Consider the following 21,094-nt stretch of genomic DNA (forward strand, 5'->3'; position numbering starts at 1 on the left):
TGCATACAGGGGCGTTCCCTCACGTCACTTTTCGTGAAAGCTTAACATAACTCCCGCATACTAGGTTAATTTCAGTCCACCAACATATTACTTGAACTTGGAGCACCAACATGGCCCACAACATTTTGGGTACTTGGCCGTACGCATATTCCACCGTCGCGTTATCATTATAGATATTTTTGCGTCCTAGGCAGAATGCCTGATTATTGCGCATTCCCTTGCCTTGGTGTTGTTTAAGACGCGAAAATTGAGGGTGAGTCCTCAGTCCAAGCCAGTGGATGACTCGGCCAAAGTTGTTGGTTGGCATGCCAATCCCTGGCGAGACCTGGGCTTCACGAGATCGATTACTCGCATGTTGACAAAGATTAGTTCGTGTTTGACTTGGCGCTGATGGTGACTAGACTGATGATCAACGATAATACGGCTGCACGCATGATTCTTCTGTTTGATGGTCCGGGCTGAGGATAATTTTAAGGGCATCCTTTCGAGGAAACACTACGCTCTCAGTAGTGAGTAGACACCTCAACTACACACAGTAAATGTTCGCACATGGCATTTAACAGACATCCGTATATCGATCAGTTGAGATAAAAAGCGTACATGAGGTAAAATGATGTAACCACCCACTCCAACCAACACTATAGCCCAGTTCGAGTTATCCAGCATCAACAATACCTTATTTGGTACTCGACTTGTATTCACCTAGTGTTACCATCGAACAGATACATTTTGAGACTTACCCCCACCAAAACTTTACCTGAATTTGTCAGGCCCTGTGGTAATCCTAAGCGTGTCCAAACGAAGCTATTCGCGACTTATGATTAACGCGTTTTATCATAACTAAGGCCTGCCAAAGCCCGAAAAGCTTGGGGGCCCGGCCCGGCCCATTAACCCATGGGACTGGGATGGGGGCCCGTGAAAGCCCATGGGTTTTCTTAGCGGGTTAATAGGGGCCCGCGGGTTCGCGGGCTTGGCCCGAATTGGGTAACCCGCGGGCTTTATACAAATTTAAGGTTTACGAAAAGATTATTGGAAAAAATAAAATATTTATATATTTAATTAAATAAAATAACGCAAATTTTAAAAGGTTATAACTATTTTTTATAATTATTTTATATTATATTAAATTATTAAATTAAAATAAAACGTATTATTATTTTTTTTAAATATAATAATAAATTAATGTTTTTTTTTTTTTGGTCGGATTCGGCGTTATCGTTAAAAAATTTTTCGTTATCGTTAAAAATTTTTTTAACGATATAAGGGGTAAAATTAAATAATTTAAACGGCAAAATATTTAATTCGTTTTTTTTTTGGACCGGAAATAAATTTTTAACCGAAAATTTAAAATTAGGTTTGGAAATTTTTTCCGGGATAATACGTTATTTAATAATAAAAATTTTATTGTTTATTTTTCCGCCTATTTGCGGGCGTTGTATAATAAAAAATTATAATAATTTTTAATTAAAAGGTTTATTTATATTAAAACGGGCGGTTCGTTTATTTTTTTTTTTAAATTTGGGGCTATTTATAACGGATATAACGTTATAGGATATAAATTTAAATTATATATTAACGTACGGGTACGTCCAACCATTTATAATATTAAAAATAAATTTAACGAAATTTATATTTTTAACTTAAATAATAATACGGCGAACGTATATAACGTAAAAATTAAAAATTATTTTATATTAAAATAGTTATAATAGATGGTTATAACGTAAAAAAATAAAAAAATTTACCAATAAAAAAATTGGTAAAAAACGTTTTAATGGTTTTTTGCAAAACCGCGATAATAAACGTAAAAAACCTGCAATTAAATAAATATTCGTGGGCAATTTTTCGGACCAAACGTTGAAAAAATATTTTGGGGATAATTAAATCGAAAATTCGTTACATTTTTCGAATTTTCCGTAAAATAATAATTAAAATAAAATTAAATAAATAAATTAAATATATAATAAAAAAATAAAAATATATTACCGGGTTTAAAACGTATATTTTTACGTTTTTTGGCGATATTTCCTTTATCCGCGGTTTTAAAAGATATTTTGGGCGTTTTGCCCGTATAAAATTTACGTATTGTTTTTATTTTAAAAATTTTGCGAGGCGTTTTAGCGGAAATAAAATATAAAAAAAAAATATTATAATTAATTAAAATTAAATAATAAAATGGTTATAAGGGATAATTACCAAATAAACGATTTAAATCGGTAATAATTGGGGCTGGATAAATAATCGGGTAAAAAACCGAAAATTATTACGCGATTACCAAAAAAAAATAAAAATTATGGGGGGATAAGGTTAAATTTAATTAAAATTAACGTAAAAATTTTTTTAAATAGCAACGTTTTTTTAATTGGATAAAATGCGGGGTGGATATAAGGTTAACCCAATTAAAAAGGTACCGTTTATAAAAAAATTTCCGAATTTTGGAATTTAATTGCAATAATAAAAATTTCAGATTTTTACAAATTTTACAACCTTATAATTCGATCGCGGTTTTATTTTATATTGGAAAAACTACCATTTGTAAAAATAAATATCGTTAACAAATATGGGTAAAAACCTGTATTTTCCATAATAATTTTAATTATAATTAAAAATTAACCAAAAATAATACCCAAACGTAAAATAAATAACGATATCGGTCGTAAGGCCCAAAATTTACGAAACCGCAATAAAAGATTTAAAAAGCAAACAAATAATAGCGATAAAATTAAATTATTCGTAAACCGCGCGCGTAAGCGATTTAATATAATATTATCGCGGTAAAAATCGAAATTACGCGTTAATTATAAATATATAATATCGATTAAATTTAAACAAAAATAAATGGAAAATAAATTTAAAATAAAATTTATTACCAAAAAATAAATAACTATCCCATATAATTATTTAAAATAATAAAATTATAATAACCATTTTTTATAATTATTTAAAAAACGTTAAAATTAATATTGGAAAAATTTATAATTTAAATTTGGTTTAAAAACACGCACCCCCGCCCTAATTAATAACAAATATTGGGAAGATGTGGACAATTTTAACGATTTGGAGGACGTTTTCGAAACCTTTTTTTAAATCCCCATTAAAAAAGTTAAAAAAACAATACCTAAATAGGAAAAAATGGTTATTATTTTATTATTATAATAAATTAATTATTAAAATAAGGCAAATAAATTCGTCCGTCAAATCTTTTACAATTTTTTTAAAAACGTTTCGCCTACCAATATTATAAATATTGGTAAAATAATACGCCAAATTCGCCACAAAATTACCTATTTTAATAATATACTAACGTTTTCCCAAAAAAAATGGTTAAATTGGTAAATAATTAATGGTTATATAGGATAATTACTATTTTTTTTAATTAATAATATTAAGTAATACGTAGTTCCGTTTATTATATTATATATCGGTACTGGTATTTTTTAATTGCGTATTTGGTTATTAAAATGTATTATTAGGCAAAAAATATTACGGTTTATAACCATAATATAAGCCAAATATACCAAATATTCGAAAATAAAATAAAATAAATATTCCCTAAATTAAAAATTATAATACCAAATTTAACAATTATAATATAAAACGGTTTATTTTACGTTTATTTAATTTTTTACCTTTATTAAGGGAATTTTATTGCGCGTTTTTATTTGCTATAACGTACCCAAATTTTTAATTGTAAATTATATTTATATTATAAATACCGCCAAATTTCGCGCGTAAAAATTATATAAAATATTTAGTCGCAAAACCCCTATACGCCGTATTTGGGCCAAATAAACGTTTTATAAAATATATGCAAATGTATTTAATAAGTCGATTAAAATAATTTACCGAATGGTTATTTAAAAAAATGTTTAGGGATGGGTTATATTTTTATTTATTACCGCCGATTGGGTTAAAATACCCGATTTTGGCGAGGTAATAAATAAAAAAATAAAAGGGTTATAAATATTGGTTATAAAACCTGTTTATAATAAAATGCCTGAAAAATTTAAAGGAGATTTTTTGCCTATAATGTAAAATTATACCTAAATACGGTTATAGTAGATAATTACGGGATTTTTTTATATTTTAAAATTAAAATATGGGAAATTAAATTATAATAATTATTAAAATTAATATAATATAATTTTAACGGTAAAAAAGGTTTTTATTTTCTAACTGTGAAGGGGTAGGCCAACGGCCCTGCAACTGTTGGGTTCCCAAATGGAGTTATTATTAAAGCTGAAGGGTAAAGGTGTAAGACCGTTGTTTGTTCGTGCTGGGAGGGTGTTTATATAAGGGAGGGTCACGTGTGTCCCCGTCGTTCTAACACGTCATGTGATACGTGCATTCAGCACGAATCCGTTACACTAACCCCTTTTAAAATTAGTAAAAAAAATTAAAATTAAAAGTTTTTTTTATTTATAATTTTGCGTTAAATAAATTAATATATTTTAACCAATTTAAACAAATAAAATAAATAAAACGAATATAATTTAAATAAATAGGGAAATATATAGGTAAATAAATATAAAAATAAGTAAATATTATTTATTAAAATTTTATTTTATACCCCATTATTTGTAAAATAAATCGGATAAAAAATATATTTTTGGTAAATACCGTAATCCGTTTGGCGTAAATAACAGCCAAATTCGAAACCGTAAATAATTATATTAAAAATATTTTCCCGGTTTTTTATAAAACCATTAAAATTTTAATTTAAATATATAAACGAACGTAAAACGTAACCGTATTTATTAAATCCTTTATTATACGTTGGAAAACGATTTTGGGTATTAATAAATCCGTATTGGATTATAAACGGCGAATATTTTTAATATAATAATTAAAATAGCATATTAATATATAATTATCCAATATAACCATTATAATTTATATTTATTTCCAGGTTTAAATCGTTTTGTACAATTTTTCGTCCGTTATCCTTTTTTTACTATTCGGTTATTAATACGGCCATTTTTTCGAATTAATGGTTTGCCTCCCGTCGTTTTTTTCGCAATTTTTTTCGTTCGACTTTATTTTACAATTGGATTTTAAAATAAAATTATATCCGGGGGTAATATTTTTGGTATTTTTCGTGGTCGAACGGGTAATCGAAAATTTAATTATTTGATCGGATTTAACGGTGCAAATTAGGTATAATTAATAAAAATAAAAAATCTAATTTCGATTAACCAATATAAAATAAAAATTAAATAGGTAAAAATTTATTTAATATTTGGAAATTTTTATTTAAAAACCGGTAATTGCCCGCGATATTTTTATTTTATTCGTGTTATAATTTATTATATAAATAATAGCGATAATTTGGAAAAAAAAAAATTCGTTAATTTTCCAAATTTTTTTTTTTTTTTATTTTAAAAAAAAAAGGGTTAACCGAAATAAATCCAATATCGATTATTTAAAATTCCATATTAAATTTTAAACGAACGAATTAAATCGATAAAAAATTTTTAAACGTTTTATATTATAAACCGATCGTTGTTTTTTTTTTTTTTTTTTTTTTTTTTTTAATTTTTAACCATATAATTATAATAAATAAATTAACAAATTTTTTAGGGGAATTAATCGAAAAATTATTTTCCCCAAATGTTAAATTTATTAACGAATTTTACGATAAAATTTCGAACGTAAAAACGCCCGTATAATGTCGATTTAACGTAAATTCGAACGAAAATAATTTCCTTTTAAATTTTAACCAAAATACCGAAACGGAATTTATTATTACGTTATTTACAAATTACGAATTTACGGATTATAATAAACCTATGGTAAACGGCGGAAAAAATAACGTTTATTATTTATATACCTTTAAATTATAAAATAATTTTTTCAATTTATTCGTTATTAATTTTTGGTTTTACCGCTAAATTCCAAAAAAAAATAAAATCGATTTAATTTTAAAAACGTTCCAAAAACCTAAATTGGTAAAAATTTGGAAATTTTACCAATAAAAATTTTTCCGAAATAATGGCGAATTATATATTATTTACAAACGATATGTACAAATATTAAAATACCCCCAATTTAGTAAAAAAAGCCAATAATAATATAGCGGAATAAATATTTTTACACGGTATTACAATATTATCGCCTATATCCGAAAAAAATCGGAAATTTAAACGACGTCCGGTAATATTATATTAATTAACGTCGATTTTCGGCTGGTAAATTACTTTTTTTTAAAAAAATATAATTATTTATATAACCATTTATATAATTATTTATTATAATTTGAATTTATTTATTTTATATATTATTTTTTTATTTACGTAACGTTAATAAAATATTATATATTTATATAGGCCAAAAACGTACAATAATATTCGAAAAATAAAATCGAAAAATTTTACGTCCGATTTTGTATTTTATTGCGGAAAAAATTTAATATTATATTCGATTCGGAATTTAAATTGTTCGTACAAACCCGAAACGACCGATAAAAGGTCCCTTCGTTACAAATATTTACTAAAAAATATAAAATAATAATTAAAAATATTATTACCTAAACGTTAGTTAATATTTCCCGAAAAGGGAAAATATTTTTAATTATTAACGGGTAAATTAATTTAGGTTCAAAATACGTTTTTTGGGGTATTATAGCCGTTTACGTAAATAATAATTAAATACGCCGTTATATTATTTTAAATTTTATTACAATTAACGCTAATAAAACGGAAAAACGATTGGTAAAATTTACGGCCTAAACTATTATAAAATATAAATTGGAAGGTAAAATATTGGTTATTACGGCCGATAATATATCCAATTTTCGCGCCAATAACGTGGCGGCGGAATTTCGGGTTTATAATCCCCAATTACAAATACAATTAAAAATTTCCCAATTATTTTATATGGCCTACGTTTTACAATTTGTAAAAAGGGTTATATATTAAAATTTCCATATTACCAAAATAAATTTCCGCGTTTTTTTAATTAATTTTTATAACGATAAAGATTTAATTATTAATAGTACGGACGAAAATAAAATGTGGGACATTTTTCCAAAATATATTATCGTTTAGATAAATAATACCAATATATTAAATAATTCGAATATTATTTAACCCAATATTTTATATTAATTAAAATATTTGGCGGTTTTATTTTATTAAAACTTTAAACGGATAAAATTTTTTTATAATTTGCAATAATTTACCGGTAAATATAAATTTAAAGGTTTTCGATTATTAATTAAAAATATCTAAATTAAATGGAATTTGACCATTTTAATTATTACGCGTACCTTTTAATTTCGTTAAACTATAAAAATATTTATTTAATAATATTTTATTTCGCCAAATGGTTAAAACGATCCGGTTAATACCATTTTAGTTAAATTTCGAATTTTTAACGAAAATTGGATTATTTTAAAATATTTATTGGCGACGATTAAAACTATAGCGGTTTTTATTAATATTTTTAGGGCAAATAAAATAAAAATAATTATATACGTGTTATTTGGATTAAAAGTTATCGGTATAGCTTTTACCAATTTCGAACGCAAATTTTAATTAAAAATTCGAAAATATTTACAAACGGGATAATATACCAATTTAAAAACCGTAATTTTAACGGTACGAATAAAATTGGATAAATATATCGATTTAATTTAACGTTACCACGTTAAAAAATTATATTTTTTGGCCGTTATTTTAATTTCCCCGACGCGTACGGATTCCCGAAAAAACCGTTTGCGGTATTATATAAAATATACTAATTAACGTATAGAAAATTTAATCGCCAAAAAAATTAAACGTTTAACCGAATTATATTCGAAAAAACGAAATCCGAATTTCCACCCGAAAAAAAAGTTAATTTAACCGGGCATTAACCCGGTTTTATTTATTTTATAACGTAAACCGAATCCGAAAAAATCCAAATATATAAATAATTAAAATTTAAACCCGATAAAATTTTTATACCCTATCGATCGACCCGTCGAAAAGAATATCCGGTTAAAAATTAAAATATTTTTAACACAAAATACGTAATATATTAATTTTATTATAATTTAAAATATAAATGGTTATACGGATGGTTATACGGATGGTTATACGGATAATTATATATATTAATTTTTATTTATATTTAATTATGGAAAACGATAATAATATTTTTAATTGGTAGGTTATATATAAAATAAAATTTCCAAAATTCGCCCAAATTACCCGCGATATTTTAATTATATCTGCTATTTTAATTTTTATCGAACGTTTATAATTATAATTAGGTAATTTTATCGGTTTTAATTAATATTTTTTAAATTTATTTGCCATTCGCGATTATACTATTATTTATATTTCGATTAAAAAAAAATTTATTTTTTTGGTCGGTATTAAAATTGCTATTATAAAAAACGAATATTTAAACCCGAAAAACGAAAAAATTAAATATAATAGGTTTACGGAATTTATCGGTTTTATCTATAATTTGGGTAAATTAAATGATAATTTTAATTCCGATAAAAATAATATTATCGAAATGGCCGTTAATAATACCCCAATCCGGGCTAATATTAACCGTATACCTATATTATTTATTTCCATTTAAATTGGATTAAAATATAGCAAAATCTTTATGGAAATTTTAACCAGGGCGTTAAAACGGGTACGGAATAATATATCGTATAGGCGTAATTTAAAAAATTCTCAAATATAAAATACTGTTAAATAAATTGTTTTTTTTCGTATTTTATATTCGGTTAATAAAAAAAAACATTACAATTAATATTTGTTATTTTTATTTTTACTATAATTTAATTTATTATATACGAAAAAAAACAAAAATTAATAATAATAATAATAATTATAATAATAATTATAATAATAATAATAATAATAATAATAATAATAATAATAATAATAATAATAATAATAATAATAATAATAATAATAATAATAATAATAATAATAATAATAATAATAATAATAATAATAATAATTATATTGGAAAATATATTATTTTATATTACGTTTATTTTGGTATAATTTCCTTCGGAATTTTACAAATGTTAATTTTAAAATATTTACGTATTTACGGGTTTTACCCACGGGGGCCCGCGGGCTGCCAAAAAAACCCGCGTTCAAATTTGGGCCGGGTTGGGCCCCCCCATAAATATTACAGTCTACCCGCGGGCCCCCCGACCCACCTACTTGGGCCGGCGCGGGCCCCCATGGGCGGGTTTTGGCAGGCCTTAATCATAACACAACGCACGAAACATAACGCATCACAGCAGCGCCGGTTGGAGATGAAAAATTCTGTCAGTTCAAATCAAAATCACGTAACCTACATAACCGCTACGGTCTCTTTTAGCATCGTGTATGGTGTCTCATTTGGGCCGAAAACTCCACCGAATAAAGTAGCAGGTGCAGATGTAGTCCGTGTGGGTAAATTAGCAGAGTAGTTAAGGTGCCAAATGAAAAACTGTGGGTGCTGAACAATTGGACTGATGAAAAGCACCTAACATTCTAAACTTTTAACTGCTACCGATGTTTCTGCATAACATCCTCGATACCGCGGTGCGGCCGACTTTATCATAATCATCGTTGGAGATGGTTTTAACCACCTTATTAATTGTGGGGGTTGCACGTTATAAACTTATTTTTAAACGCTACATGCACTGTACTATTAGATTCCGTCCTATAGCGCGGGATGAGTATACGTGGGGCTCCAGGAATATAAATTCTGTGTGGATATCCAAACTCTATGCTCTTTACTGAAAAAGTCTACTTAATAAGATCGCATATTTTGATACAAGAGTATTTCTCCGAAAAAACGACGGCGTGTTGGATACCTCCCGTGATGACGATCATTTTCACTGCTCTACTAGGCATGTTTACTTGTGGTTTTTTTCAAAGCTCGCTATGATAATGTAAAAAAAAAAAAAAAGAAATTTACGCACTATTGCTACCCATGTATGTTTCTATTTTTGACGCTTCAGGTGAAACTTGTAAGCAGTGCAAAAGTTTACTGGGTCAATTTAAAATGGGAGTAAAAATAGGTGCTACCCCCTGCCAAATTAATTGCGCTCAACTGAATCAAGCGCTCCCTTCTTCAACTGTATTTGTGTCAACATCAGACTCTCCATATGCGACTTTGTGTCGGATCCATGCTAATAGAAAGTTTTGCCATAACTTGAGAGCATCTCAGTCTAGTTGGTATGCTTCTGTTGTAATTTTATAGATAGTTTCTTGACCCTGTCAAAATTGCCATCCACCTGGGCGATGTACTCCAAGGCCGCTATCATGTCTTCCGGAAGCTGGGCACTGGCGGCCAGTGCACTGTCTGGCTAGCAAGGGACAAATGGTAGGCTGCAGCCAGTCCAATACTTCTTTTAATACTCAATTTGGAACTGAACCAAGGAACTAACGGGTATTACCACTACCATGGACCAGCGTGGAAGAACGCCGTTATGTCGCCCTCAAGGTCTTTTCCACCCAAGACAGGAAGTTGGATCAGGTCTCAGTCGAACAGACTCTTGCCTCTCGTCTCGGTGGCCAAGAAGAAAGCCACCCTGGCAGGAATCACGTCGAGGTGGCCCTCGACCACTTTGAAATCCAGGATCCCAATACAGAAACCCACTTGGTCAAAGTCCTCGAGCCTCTGGGCCGAAACCTCGCTGTAATTATCGAGGACGCCGCAGACCGGCGCGCAGAGCTCAACGACGCCGACGGTTGGCTCGGCAAGGCGGTGGAAGGTGATGGCTGGTCTATCGAATTCGCAAAAAGGGCTTGCTACCAGGTACTACTCGGGCTGGATTATCTTCACGCTCGACAGGTGGCACACCGGGATGTTCGGCCTGGAAATATCTGCGTAAGCCTGAGAATGAATATGCCTAAACTAAGCGAGAATGATATTCAAGAGCAGGTATGGCAGGATGAAGAGCCTGATGAGGACAAGTCAGCCAGTGGAGAAGGAGACGCCGGTAATGACGCATTTTGGGAAGAAGGCTCGGAATGGAATTCGGGATGGGACTCAGAAGATCCCAGGCCCATCTCGCCAAGAACCTCAATGATAATGGAAAACGCCAAACTATGCAGACAACTCACCGAAGAACAGTGGGCAGAGCACCGAGCGGATCCTGGAGATGCATCGGCCGAGCCTCACACGCCCGCTTGGAACAAGGCGAACTTTGTCAAGTCAACCGACTGGATCGAGCTTTTGCACCGCTCCGACAGGCAGCCGACCAAGGATGGGGAGATCCGGTACACGGTTGCCGGGGCACCTCTTATTGACGATGGTGACAACCCTAGTATCATTTGTGATGGAAATGCCACAAACAACCCGCCACCCTCTCGGATGGTCCTCGTTGACTTGGGGTTCGCGTGCCCGTTTTCCGAGTGCGAGAATCGGAAGCTGGTAAACCCTCTTGCCTTCACGCCACCCGAGGGCCTACTGCCCGGCAAAGACGGCCTAGGAGTGCCGTGCTCGCATCATGGGGACGTCTTCTCCCTGGGTCTGCTGTTCTGGAACGCCGTTATGCTGCGACAGCTCACCGAGCCGACGTTCTCGTTTCCCGACGACGACGCCAACAAAACAAAAGCCAAAAGCCAGCTGATGCGGGACCTGGCTCAACGGGTCGGTCCGTTCCCCGCAGAGCTGCGTCAGTTCTGGCCTAATGCGGACAGGTTTGTCGATGTCGAGGGCAGAGCGGTCGATAATTTTATGGATATATACGGCGAAGAAGTCCAGCCCGGGGACTTTGAGTACGGTGATATTTGGTATCAAGGGAGGCAGAGAAAGCCCATGGACATGTCGGATGATGAGCTGGAGATTTTTGTTGGGCTGGTGCTGTCGATGCTGCGGTGGAAGGCTGCCGAGCGGCCTTCCACAGCCGAGTTGCTGGAACACGAATGGTTCAAAGAGCTACGCGAAGAGTGATGTCTTGTTTTTTTCACAAGGTATTCAAGACTTGCTCCGGAGTCCGATGTTGTTGTCTCACTTGATTCTTGTTGACGTAACTGCAGTACCAGGGAGGAAGAAGAATGCACTAATGGCAGAAGAGTGAGGATTGTTTCTTATTTCCACCAATGCCTACACCCCTCAGACCTTGAAGAGACCCGTGATTAAGATCGACGGCCCGGGCGTGCCGCCCCATAAAACCTCTGGCTTGAACAGCTCGCACCCGGTTGTAAACCTTATATGACGTGGAGGGGATACCGGGCCGAGCGGAGGCAGTAATTAGCAACGTTGGGGCATCATACATCTGGTGAGGCCCTCTATAACAATGTATGCATTCCTTTGCGAGCTTACGGGCTTTGATTAAGAACGAGTATGTGCGCTGGCAGTATCTTGGACGCTAAGCTACACCCTTTTGGACAACGCAGATATAGACAGGCATGTCATGGCGCTCCTGCAAGGGTACTTGCATGCGTTAAATATGCCTTTTGCCAATAGAAAGCTCCGAAGCTAGCTCTTGACCGCGGGGAGACTGGGCAATATCAGCTCAGGGAACTTTACATACAAGCCACTACTCGTAACTGAGCTACAGTCATATCAATACCTGATTTTCAAGTTGAAGATGATTCCTATCAGACATAAACAAGTCTGCTGGCTGCTTGAGTGATCAATGTCAAGATGAATTCTGTGATCACTTTCGACTCGCAGCAAGATGGGAGTGAGTTCAGTTACGAGCAATACGTAATGTTGTGGACGAGGTCTGGCCATCTAGCATCTCACGAATCTCTTGCCTGTTTGAGTAATTAACCATCCAGCATATCATGAGTGCTCCCTTTCGCTCGGAGCCGAATGGATGAGATATCGTGCAGCCTAGACGAAAACAAAAGAATATATATGACGGAAAAACAAACGTGAGCGGAAGAGCCTATCATGGACTTCATGCACTGGCGGAGTGAATCTGACTGCAGCTGACCCGGGGTAAGGCAATGCAACTCTGCTCGTCTATCTACCATATTCGAATCTTAGTGTACTCGCTTTTGCCAAAAATAAAGGGCCGACTTGGCACATTGCATCAAGCATTCGCCTACTGTGCTGGTGAGCTTGTGGTGTTGTTCTGTAGGTGTGTAGAGACCTTCGCGAGACCAAACAACCACATTAGTAGAGGGCTTTCCTTCTAGAACTAATGTTTCATTGCAGATAAATGCCTTGACCACACCAAAGAAAATGCATTTTGTTTCGATGAATAGACGCCGTGATCCTTGTTATGTCGGGTCACATTTTCCCGCAAAACCAGGGGAGACAGGAGGCGAAGCAAAAACGCCAAGATAACATTCGAAGCGGACGACGGAGGGCCTGGTCCGGAATAAGATTCATGGCTCTTCCAGAAGGGCCAGGCTCAGGCTTTGCCTTTTTGCAACCCCCCCGCGGTGGCGCCGATCCCAACGGTCCCCACCAGCATAATTCTGCCCTGTCACACCAAACATAGAAGAAAATCATAGGAAATTAACGGTCTATGGGACTGAAACATGGTACCGCGAGCCAAGCGATAGGGAAATTTGCGCTGCCTCACGTTGATGCGTTTTGTTTTCTTCAATCGTTGGAATCTCGCAATCGTTTCCTTTTTTTTTTTATTGCATCTTCCTTTTGAGAGCTGAGTTTTGCCAAGCAATTGTTGGTCGCATCGAAAGTGCCCAATCACACATTTACGACTTGATGAGTTCATAGATGGAGCGAGAGTTGGTACGAGGCCCTGACAGGTGAACTTTTTACAGGTTTACCAGCCATTATCGATATCCTCAAATTCCCCGACCGTGGTAGGTTGCAATACCGTGCCGCTGGTTGGCTTGGTGGTTACCATTACCGGCATAAGGTCCACCCACAGAGCAGCGCGAACATGCAGATTGCGGAGAAAAAAAGGCGGAACTTGAACATCCTCCAAAATGGAACACACCAGGTTGTATCAAAAAAAAAAAAAGGCCTTTTGCATCGTCAAGTTCTGATAGCCGGGGAGAAGGGAAGAAGCTTGAATATATAAATCTTGGCAAGTTCTGTTTAACTGCGATATTTCCCACCAAGCAATCCAGTCCCTGTCGCGTTTCTTTAAGATGGAATTCGAAGTGATTGGTGGGACAAAAATACACAACCGTGTAGGTGAAGAAGCAGGTTGCCGTCACCTGGGTGTCGCGAAAAAATGAAGGGAGGGATGCCAAGACGGAGCCTAGCCCACGGCCTTGAAGGGTCGAGAAAAAGCAAGGGAAGAGAAACCTCATGGAAGAAATCATCTATAAGAAGGATCGTTTGAACGGTTCGTTCATTCCAAACTCTGGTCTCTTCTGGCACCGCTCCGGCACGTCATTCATTCACTTCTCAACCCTTCGGATCCCCCTTCCATCCATACGTTCCTTGCTGCTTCCTCGCCACTTCTTCGCCCTTTATCATGAAGTCCACCACCTTCCTCAGCCTGCTGGCGGCTCCTCTGGCCGCCCAGGCTCACTACATCTTCAGCATCGTCTTCGTCAACGGCGTGCAAAAGGGCGGCGACTACACCTACATCCGCAAGAACAGCAACACGTACATGCCGTCATTCACCAACGACATTGTCAACTCGCCCGACCTGCGCTGCAACACCGGCGCAAAAGCCAACAGTGGCACCCAGACCTTGACCGTCAAGGCCGGCGACAAGATCGGCTTCAAGCTCTGGTACAACGAGTTCATCGAGCACCCGGGCCCCGGTTTCGTCTACATGTCCAAGGCCCCCGGCTCCGTGGCCAGCTACGACGGCAGCGGTGACTGGTTCAAGGCTTACGAGACGGGCCTGTGCGGTGGGCAACCCAACCAGGATGGTTCTTGGTGCACGTGGCAAAAGGACCGGATCGAGTTCACCATCCCTCCCCGCACGCCGCCGGGAGAGTACCTTGTTCGTGTCGAGCACCTGGCCATCCACGAGTCGCACGTCGGCAAGGGTCAGTTCTACATGGAGTGCGCCCAGTTCAAGGTCGAGGGTTCCGGAGGCGGCACGCCCGGACCCTTGGTCAAGATCCCCGGTCTGTACAAGGCCGCCGACCCGGGCATCGCCTACAACAAGTGGACCAACAACCCTGCCCAATACGTCATGCCCGGTCCCGCCGTCTGGTCCGACAGCGGCTCCTCGACCCCTTCTACCCCGCCTTCCAACGGTGGTGGTAGCAGCGGTGGCGGCGGTAACAGCTCCGCTGCGGCTCTGTATGGCCAGTGTGGCGGCGAGGGCTGGACCGGTCCTACTACCTGCGCTCAGGGTACCTGCAAGGCCGCCAACCAGTGGTACAGCCAGTGCTTGTAGGTGAAAAGATCAAAGGTGTGGTGATCCCAGGGGGAAACGTTTCATTCTGAGGAGATGTGTGGGCATTGGTGGAATTTGGGAAACAACAGTCGCTCTTTTCTCGATAGATTCTGTCTTGGTTTTTTTCGTTGTTTCTCTTTCGTAACTTTGCTCTTTTCCATTTTTTTGCTAGATTAGATAGCTTGCTGTCGGCTAGTCTTATTCACTTTCTTTGACCTGATTGTTTGAGAAATATTCGTGAAGAAATTACTGTGATTAGTCTGGCCATAAAACTATGTCAACAAGGGTGCTATCTGCGCAGAAGACAAAAGTGATTCGTAAAATAAAAATATTAAAAAAAGTATGAATGGTACAAGAAAGTTTCGTTGGCGCTAAAACATAGCCTCTGATCAGTATCTATAGAAGCACTTACTCAAAGGGGTAGGATGGCTGGCTCATTGACCCGTTGAAAGGGAGCTAACAACTGCCCATAGCATAGTGCCATTTTGTTCGCAACTGTTTCCCTCCCGTCCTGTCTAATAATAATAACCTACAGGGACATTGTACATCAGCGTTGCTTGGCGCCCCATAATCCATCCAAACCTACACTTCCCCGGACTCCGAAACAACCAATCTCGGAAGGTTAGCCTCCGCTTGCGAGATCGCACCCGTTCAAGCCCACCCACAATTCCGATGCACAAATTCGGAACCAGGAGAGCGAGGTCTCTACCGCCACACTGCCCCGCTGGAAGCTGGAGGGGCGCCGCCGAAGATTAATTACAAGAAGAAGCTACCATCCGCATCTACCAGGATTGCGCTATGCGAGAACCGCATTGTTGACTGCTTTTCTTCCATGTTGGTCGCGGAGCATGTGACCGCTTACTCGGAGCCACGGGCCGTTTTGAGGGAGAATAGACAGAATTTAAACAAGGAAGAAAAAAATAATCGCAGTCGTTACGACGGATGCAATGTGGCCATGGCGTCCAGCAATACTCCACACACCGACAAGACTTTGCGGCGAATGACAAGATCCCACAAGCTTTAAAAGCCGTACTGGGCCCCTGAAATGCCAAGTTAGCCACCGAGACTTGGCCGGTTCACGCCAACCCCATTCCCCCTCTACCATCCCCTCCCCTCCGTGATCCTACCGCAAACGCACACCATGAGGTTGTCCATCTTCACCGCCCCGCTGTCCCTGATGGGCGGCGCGGTCGCGGGCACCGTCATCTGGGACGGACGCTTCAACGATATGACCTCGGCCGCGGACCTGAACAAGTGGTCGTGGGGCAACCAGGTCGGGTCATACCAGTACTACATCCACGGCTCGAGCCCCGTCGCCAGCTACGTCGACCTGTCGCCCAGCCACAAGAACCCGGCCGACACGACGTCCAAGCAAGGAGCCAAGCTGACGCTCGACTCGACCGCGTACTGGAACGGGCAGAACATGCGCCGCATCGAGCTCATCCCGCAGACCACCGCCGCCATCAACCAGGGCAAGGTGTTTTACCACTTCAGCATCAAGCGATCCGACGTCAACCCGCCCGCCACGACGCGCGAGCACCAGATAGCTTTTTTCGAGAGCCACTTCACCGAGCTCAAGAGCGGCTGGCTGTCGGGCGCTCCCGGGACGTCGGACCCGGCCCTCCGGTGGATGGTCAACCAGCAGACAAAGTGGAGCGTGGACTGGGCCGCTGACGTGTGGCACAACGTCGCCTACGAGATCGACTTCTCGGCCAACACGGTCGGGTTCTGGCACTCGACCGGAGGCGACCCGCTACAGAGGATCGTGGCGCCCGTCTCCGTCAGCACGTCGAGCAACGGTGCAGACTGGCACGTTGGCGTGCTCGAGCTGCCGCGCAGTGGGTACCCGGACGCCGTTGAGGACTTTTACTTTTCCGGCGTGTACATCGAGACCGGGACTATCACTACCGCCATTGGGGATGGGAGTGGCTCTGCGCCAGACCCTGGCGTGCCTGGGACTACTACCACCTCGCGACTTCCAACCACTCCAGGAACCACCCCCGCTCCGACTAGTGCCCCTGCCACGACGTCAGTTACGACAACGGCGCGCCCGGCGACGACCACGCAGCCACCTGCGCAGCCGGGACAGACTCGCTATGGACAGTGCGGTGGAAGTGAGTTTCCTGTTCTCCAACCCCCCTATGCTTTTCTTGACAAGTTGAAAGGGAAAAGACTGACAAACACGGCTCTCTTTTTTGTAGATAACTGGTCAGGTCCGAGTTCTTGTATAGAGGGAGCCTGCACCGTCTTGAACGAGTGGTGTAAGTAGCGGCCCGGATTACCTTTTTGTTGCTTTGTTCCCGCCTAGAAAATATTCAATGAGGCTAACATAGGTTGAAAATTTCATAGATCATCAATGCTCTTAAGACATACCCGGCCTGCAACTTAGAAGGATGGAATGTACATACCCTTCTTTATTAGCAGTTCACAAGCTGGAACTCCTGCGGTAAGGTGTAACAGGCCAGGAGGAGCTATTGGAGAAAGCATACAAATCATTCCATGGCCAAGAAGCTTTGGGTTCCCTGCCAAGAGAGAAGCGACCAGCAGTGTGGCGAGTTATACATCAAAATATATCTTTTGATCTTTGGCATACAAAAGTCTGTGTTACGTGAATGTGCTTGTGGTTCTTGATAGATCCAAGTCCTCCAATCTCACACCTGCCCATCAAACATGGCCTTCCAAGGCCGACTTTTTCCGTTGCAAACAGAGGCACGAAGCTTTTAAATCGTTATTTACGTGCTGATTCTAGTCAGCCGGGTGTCTCTCCCTGATGAATACATATTGCTGCCTCAACAATTTCAGTTCGCTTCTTCCAACACATGGTTAGCATTCTTGAACTAGCCTTGGACATGAAAGCCGTCTCCCGACCCGTTCCCGTCTGCAAACGAGGTTTCAAAATTGCGATCAAACTCAACCTCAAAGTCACGCAAACCGTGAGTGATGATGGTCTTGCCTAAAGGCCTATGAGAACCATAAGCGTCATCCTTGCCGTAGCTTATACCCCCCTCGCCTTCTCTAGGAAGTGAACCTTGCAATAGCCGGGCCTGAACGTATCAAAATTAGTGGCATCGGTATTGTGAGCAGCAACACCAGTAGTGAAAATGAGGCCGAGCATAGTCATGCTGGGAAAAATGCATTCTCGCTTCCATTTTGATTAATTCGAAGGTATAATTGGGAAGGTATCATACTTGAGATTAAGACTTGCGCAAGAACTGTTACCAATAAGCACCAGTACTTTTGACCATCACTGAACAATCCCACAGCCTTGCGTCCCTAGGCCGGTTAGTCAAGCACGGTGCTTTTACAAGTGCTGATCTAGCTCATGGATCCGGCAGCGAAGAGGCGCGTAATGGCGAGAAAGTTGATAAAGCGGAGCGATACCCACGTTTTCGGGTTTTGCAATATTAGGTGCTTTCTGTGAGGACATTGTGGAGAAATGTGGGTGGTACTGAGCGCGCCCGAGACCGCGGTGGGTAAGTGGGAGTAACACCAGGCTATCTCGAAAGACGAATCTGGATCTTGTTATCAAAAGGCAAAAGGATATTCGCCAGCTCAAAAGAAAAAAAAAACAATATTACTCCACCTCACTTGGTATGAAATACAGTTGTTTCGGGGTACGCTGTCTTTGTGCGGTATCGTTCTGCCAACTTATCAGATTCATACGACTATGCTTGAACCACTTCGGATCAATCTCTTGGGCTGACTGGGCCTGCTTCGGAGAGTGCAGAAAACCTACCTCATTCCAAGGAAACACTGACTTAGATCTAGTTCGGTAGTCCCGTCCGACTTTGGGCTAAGAAAAGTTATATACATGAAATGAACACGAGGAGTTAGTCACTTTGAGAGTACAAACAAACAATGTCCAGCTAGGCGGCATTGTTTGTAAACACAAAAGGCCTCCAGTACAAATAGCCAACGTCTATCAATAAACACTGCTACTGCTTCAACCCTTCTTGGCAGCGTCAACCGCCAACCAAGCACAGCAGCACCAAGCAAATACCAGAGCTGTTCCCAGAATTCAAACAACACAGTCAACCGTTAATCGCTGTCGGAGTCACTGTCGTCCCCACTGTTCCCGCCACTTTCATCTCCACTGCCATTCTCGAACGCGCCCGGCGTAGGCGCCCTTGCTTTCCGGCTCGACTGGGCGGGCTCTCCAGCAGTAGCAGCCACGGCATTGAAAACATCGTCGGGCGCCTTTGCCTGCGCAAGCCTCGCAGTGAAGGGTCCAAATCCTTGTTCGTGGAACGCAAGAAACGCGCCGGGGTCGGTAGGATTCTGCACCGCCTTGTGCGAAAGCGCCCAACCCATGACGGCGTCGGCCGCGGTCTGCTCGACTCCGAGGCCCAGTGTAGCATCGAGACAGTTCTCGCAGAGAAAGGTGTACGTCAGCGCAGTGTTGTTGACGACGACCCCCTTGGCGATCGGCCTGACCTTGAACTTGCCCGTCACCTCGGGAGGGTCATCCTCGTTGGTGGCCTGGCGGAAGCTGGCCGTCACGCCGCCTTTTCCGTCCGGCCACACGGCGAGGATGAAGTTGCCCTCCATGCTGCCGGTGAAGCCCATGGCGCCCCAGCCGACGCCGTTCCCCAGCGGGAAGGACATTTGGCCGATGAAGGAGGTCGAGTTCTGGGCCGTGGGCAGAGCTATGCCGAGTGCGAAGCTTGTTCTCGCGCCGAAGAAGCGCTGCATGGGTATTGAAGTTGCTGGCTCGGTGAAAGGGGTGGTGGTAGAAGTCTTGTCCGATGTGGGCTCTTTGGGAGCGGGGGCGGCCAGGACGGGGAAGGCTAGATTCAGAGCAATGATTTGAAAAGAGAGAAGGTTTGTTATCGCGCGTAGGAGGCGGGTTGAGGCCGCTTGGGGCTTGAGGTGGTCGGTGTAATAACCCATTGTATTGGTGACGCCTGTACCCGATCTTGGAACAATGTTCAGTGAGAATTTTAGAATGATTGTTGACCTGCAAGCAAAAAAATGATATCACTGTATGAATATCTGTAGAAACGAAGGAGGCGCCTGGCCATATCTTGAAAGTATTTTGTGCAACGATCAGCACGGCGATCCGTCTTTTAAGCTTTATTCTTCTGGGCTGCTCAGTAAGCTTGTCAATAAACCTTTTCCTTCGACAACGCTACATAGAACAAGGAGTCGCATCCATTCGTTATATTCGAGACAATAAACCCCACAAACATCTGCTTTGACATGCTATGATATGAGCTGATTGCTTCAGAACCCCCAATTTTCTGCTTTTTACGCCGTATATTCTTCAAGGTGCGGGTAGGCCTAGGAAGGTATAGACGAAAATGTGCCGGCTTATCCGTATAGGTGTGGATGACTCTCGGTCAAATAACCAATCATGGTGATGACATCAAGTTGAGATTATGGGGCTTGGTCGTGTTTTTTGAAATCGCGAATGCTGATAAAAAGAAGAGCAGGGTTGCTGTGGTTGATAGGTTTTGCATCGTCAGCGGTTGCCTGGGGAGTCGTTAGTGGAGAATTTCGGTTTCATCTGATTACCGTTAGGGGTATTGGAGCCGTGAACCACTTGCTGTCAAACGCTTCTCTCCAGTGCAGGCAGGTCGAGGCGGAGCATCTCAGCGGTAAAGACGCGGGGTGACCAGGATCGTCAGAAATTTACAGAGGCCCGCCGAACAAGCGATTAAAAACAAAAACAAGATTGTCCTTTCGGCTAGTGCCGTATTTCTAGTTTGGTACATACCCTAGTCTAGCGAAACATGGACACTTAATGCGGCTCAACTAGGAAACTGCACACGTGCTTGGCTACCTTTCTTTGGCGCCAGGGGCAGTCATACTCTTATCTTGCCAGCCTTTGCGTATAAAAGTCAATTGGGGGGG

General features: G+C 39.8%; 4 protein-coding genes across 4 annotated transcripts; 3 read left to right on the forward strand and 1 right to left on the reverse strand.

The window, feature by feature from the left end:
- Positions 1-10,210: 10,210 nt before the first annotated feature.
- PgNI_07821 (uncharacterized protein) lies at positions 10,211-11,904 on the forward strand (the record flags this gene model as incomplete). Its single annotated transcript, XM_031127827.1, has 2 exons — positions 10,211-10,329; positions 10,419-11,904. Coding segments are annotated over 2 exons (1,605 nt in total), but the record flags the coding sequence as incomplete, so codon positions are not given.
- Positions 11,905-14,359: 2,455 nt separating this feature from the next.
- Positions 14,360-15,241, forward strand: PgNI_07822 (uncharacterized protein; the record flags this gene model as incomplete). Its single annotated transcript, XM_031127828.1, has 1 exon — positions 14,360-15,241. The coding sequence occupies one exon, from the start codon at positions 14,360-14,362 to the stop codon at positions 15,239-15,241; it is 882 nt and encodes a 293-aa protein (XP_030981299.1).
- An 822-nt stretch (positions 15,242-16,063) lies between these two features.
- Positions 16,064-17,747, forward strand: PgNI_07823 (uncharacterized protein). The gene is made up of 3 exons (XM_031127829.1): positions 16,064-17,355; positions 17,443-17,502; positions 17,591-17,747. The coding sequence occupies exons 1-3, from the start codon at positions 16,383-16,385 to the stop codon at positions 17,605-17,607; spliced, it is 1,050 nt and encodes a 349-aa protein (XP_030981300.1). The 5' UTR covers positions 16,064-16,382; the 3' UTR covers positions 17,608-17,747.
- Positions 17,748-19,279: 1,532 nt separating this feature from the next.
- Positions 19,280-20,131, reverse strand: PgNI_07824 (uncharacterized protein; the record flags this gene model as incomplete). Its single annotated transcript, XM_031127830.1, has 1 exon — positions 19,280-20,131. The coding sequence occupies one exon, from the start codon at positions 20,129-20,131 to the stop codon at positions 19,280-19,282; it is 852 nt and encodes a 283-aa protein (XP_030981377.1).
- Between the last annotated feature and the right edge of the window lie 963 nt (positions 20,132-21,094).

The sequence above is a fragment of the Pyricularia grisea genome, assembly GCF_004355905.1.
Source record: "Pyricularia grisea strain NI907 chromosome Unknown Pyricularia_grisea_NI907_Scaffold_4, whole genome shotgun sequence".
In the NCBI taxonomy this organism is placed as follows: domain Eukaryota; kingdom Fungi; phylum Ascomycota; class Sordariomycetes; order Magnaporthales; family Pyriculariaceae; genus Pyricularia; species Pyricularia grisea.